The 3,823-nt window shown below is 38.6% G+C and overlaps 1 protein-coding gene across 1 annotated transcript; it reads right to left on the reverse strand.

Moving 5' to 3' along the window:
• Window positions 1-2,419: 2,419 nt before the first annotated feature.
• LOC130986980 (probable histone H2A.1) lies at window positions 2,420-3,541 on the reverse strand. The gene is made up of 2 exons (XM_057910530.1): window positions 3,158-3,541; window positions 2,420-2,850 (listed from the first exon to the last, which is right to left on the reverse strand). The coding sequence occupies exons 1-2, from the start codon at window positions 3,344-3,346 to the stop codon at window positions 2,638-2,640; spliced, it is 402 nt and encodes a 133-aa protein (XP_057766513.1). The 5' UTR covers window positions 3,347-3,541; the 3' UTR covers window positions 2,420-2,637.
• Window positions 3,542-3,823: the final 282 nt, after the last annotated feature.

Raw genomic sequence — 3,823 nt, forward strand, 5'->3', positions numbered from 1 at the left:
GATTGAAACTTCAAATACTGCAAAGAATAATGAGCATGCTTTCTACTGTTGTCGTTTACGAGCTAGTGTAGTTTTTTCTTTTTAATTCTTCTGTATTGTTGAGTTTGATTCATGCTAGGATTTTTTTTTTCAGTTTCAGCATGATTTTTTTTTTTTTTGTGAGCGGATGAAATACATAGACAAGTTGAAAGGTTGTTTCATGCTATATTGTTGAAGATTGTCCAAACAAATTCAATAAATGAACTGGTGAGTCACATCACATGCTTATTGGGCATATTGACCAATTTTGTAAGAAAATTCATGAGCTTGAAGCTAAGAACTCGAATTTAGAGAACAAATATGAAAACGGTGAGAAAATTAAAAATGTGAAAGTTTTTAATAAAAAAATAATTTTTTCAAAGTTCGTGGGCAAAGTGTATTACGATCAAAGTTTGTGATTTTATATGAATTTAACACATTTTTAAAATCCACGTCAATGTCACATCAATTTTACGATCATCCAAGAGAAAATGGTGAAAAAATTGAATAAATGTAAATATTTGTGATTTATATATATTTAATCATATTTATATATATGATAATAAAATTAAGGGTTAATTACCTGTAAATCCATAACGTTTTCTCGGAATAGATTTTTGCACGTATTTTTATTTTTCCACTTTTAAATACATAACCTTTTGTTTTTGTCTCGAATTTATCTGATGATCGGTTTTTCTCACGCCGGCGCTGGAATTGACACTGTGGTAGCCGCAAATTGACACTTAGGTTTTTTTTTACATGTGGAAAAAAACTTAAAAAAGAAAAAAGAAAAAAATGAAGCACCTCCACCCCACCCATCGTCTTCCCCACCCCACCCACTCTCATTCCCACTCCCACTCCCAAACCCTAATTCCCCTCCCCCCACCGCTGCCACCATCTCAACACCAAACAATGTCGTCAGCCCTTCTCCTCAGAAGCATGCAATAAGGAGAAGAGTCGAACCCTAACCCTCTGAAATCCGACCACCAATGCGCCGCCCCCAGCCACACACCACTGAAATCACACCTCCAGCCGCCATCTCCAACCGCGCACCACGACTGCGCCCTTGTTCCAATCTCAGTCGCACACCACCGCAGCAGCCCATTCCAAACACTTCACCTACCGCCGTTCACCTCTGTCTGTTCCGGCCACCCATGGCTCCCAAGAAGAAAACCCAAGGACCACCACACCCTCCGCCATCTTCCGGCACCTCCACAAGGCAGCACCATCGTCTTTCCCTCAAATCCCATCCCTCTGAAAACCCCCCTTCAATCCCAACATAGCCCTAATTCTACTAGCACTCCTCCATCTTCTCCTACACACTCCAATTGCAGATTTTTGCATTTCATTAATTTTGCCCCCTAATTAGTGAATCAATTAATTAATTAAACGAAAACAGAGCTTTAGTTGGCTTATTGGAGGCTCATTTCGCAAGTGGCGACGACCTTGCTAGGCTCCACGAAGCTCGCCCACAGCTTGGTGGTGATGAAGAGATCGTCGCACGACTCCACGAGGCCGAGGCGCAGCGCCTCCGCAACGGCCTCCAACACGGCTGTCTGGTTGTCTCCAGGTTCGCCGACGGGAACGACGTTGTTCCCATGCCTATCACCGGCACGCCTTCTCCACGGCGCTAGGTGGGGGAAAGAGGGAGAAAGGGAAAAAGACGCGGGAGGGGTTTATTCCATGTCAACTTATTTTTCTTATTTTATTTTATTTTATTTTATTTTATTACACATGTCAAAAATAGTCTACGTGCCAATTTTCGGCTATCACAGTGTTAATTTCGGCTGTCACAGTGTCAATTCTGATGCCGTCGTAAGAAAAAATCGATCACCAGATAAATTCGAGACAAAAATGAAAGGTTATGTATTTAAAAGTAGAAAAATAAAATTAGATGCAAAAAATCAATTTCGTGTATACGTTATAAATTTATAGGCAATTAATATCAATTAATATCAATTTTATATAAATATAAACGTTTTAGTCCATTGCATTGGTGTGCAAATGCTACTAAATGAGTACTTATTAAGTAAAAAAAAGTACATTATAAACTAAATGAGTACTTATTAAGTAAAAAAAGTACATTATAAATTACGCTTAAATAAAAAAAACTTTAAAGAACGATTAAAACAAAAACTTTAAAGAATCAAAATTGTTCTTTAAATAAAACTTTGAAAAATCAAAATTCACACTAACATTTCAGCTTATGACAACACATGAATTCAATAACCACCGGCGCTTCGAAATTAAAAATTAAATGTATTAATCAGCTAACAACAATAACAAGTGTAGATACAAGAAAACGAATCCTACCACATAATATCTGGCCTCACTTTCCACTGGGGAAATAACAAACTAAACAAAGAGGATTAGCAAATTTATTTTGTTTTGGAAAGCAGGATTAGCAAATTTAAAATTTTCCATTTCATAAAGCGCTCAAGAATGTAGCTGTTTGTTGATTACATTAGCTAAACAAGAAAAAAAGGGCATCCAGTCATTCATTTACAAAGACTGAAAAGTAAAGAAGCTCAGTTCCCTTTCTACCAACTGCACCTAAACACAAAACAACACACTAATTCAACTATAGAATTAAAAGCCGAATTCCGACGCATCTCTGGCCTAATCCTCGTCAGCAGCAGATGGCTTCGACGACCCTGTCTTCTTCGGGAGAAGAAGATTGTGAATGTTGGGCATAACACCACCATTGGCAATCGTAACATCTCCAAGAAGCTTGCTCAGCTCCTCGTCGTTCCTCACAGCGAGCTGAATGTGTCGGGGAACAATTCTCGTCTTCTTGTTATCCCTGGCCGCGTTGCCGGCCAATTCCAGAACCTGAAATCGATGAAAAATTAATGTTCAATTAGTCTATTTTTTAGCGACAGTGATTCAAACCCTAGAATTTGGGGAGTGCCAGAAATCGGAAAAATTGTTCACATTAGAAAAACGCAAAAAAGGAAAATCATCAAATCGAGGAACTAGAAGCCAAAATTTTAAACAAATTAATCAATTTAAGTAAATCACCAGGAAAGTCAAGTCAGCCAACAATTGCAAAAAAAAAAAAAAAGGAATTAAGATAAAACCGAAATTCCAAACCCTAGATTCGAAATTAGTGGGGAAAACGAAAATTGAAGATTATCACCTCAGCGGCAAGGTACTCGAGGACAGCGGCGAGGTAGACTGGAGCACCGGCGCCGACTCGTTCGGCGTATTTGCCGGCCTTAAGAAAACGGGCGATACGACCGACGGGAAACTGAAGCCCGGCCTTGCTGCTTCGAGATGTGGCCTTCTTGGCCGCCCCGGAACCTAGTGTCTTGCCCCGACCCGCCATTTCAATTTCTGAAAGCTTTGAAGAGAATTACGAGAAGGGAATTTTGCCCGAGCGGTAGGCAGATGAGAAAAGGGAATTGGCAAATTTGTGGTGAATTTGCGGTTAGTGAGTAGGTTATATAGCAATGGCGGTGTGCACAGGAGCCAATCATTTTGCATTAAGCGGATCGTCAATTGTGACCGTCGATAAGCGTTTAAATGGATGGCAGGATTTGGAGCTGACTGGTGACGAGGATTCTAACTGTCTAATGGACCGCCGAAGTATGACACCTAGTCTGACTATAAGTTTTAATAAAATAAGCATTACTTTTAATAAAATACTCTTACGTAAAAATAAGTTTCAATAAAATAAGGATCCATTTTAATAAAATACTCATATTTAAAAATAAGTGATCGAGGTTAAATTCAATGAGTCATAAGTTATTTTTTTTGTAAACAAAAATATTTATAGGTATAAAATATTAAGATAAATAGTGGT

The sequence above is a fragment of the Salvia miltiorrhiza genome, chromosome 5 (genome assembly GCF_028751815.1).
Source record: "Salvia miltiorrhiza cultivar Shanhuang (shh) chromosome 5, IMPLAD_Smil_shh, whole genome shotgun sequence".
Taxonomy (NCBI): domain Eukaryota; kingdom Viridiplantae; phylum Streptophyta; class Magnoliopsida; order Lamiales; family Lamiaceae; genus Salvia; species Salvia miltiorrhiza.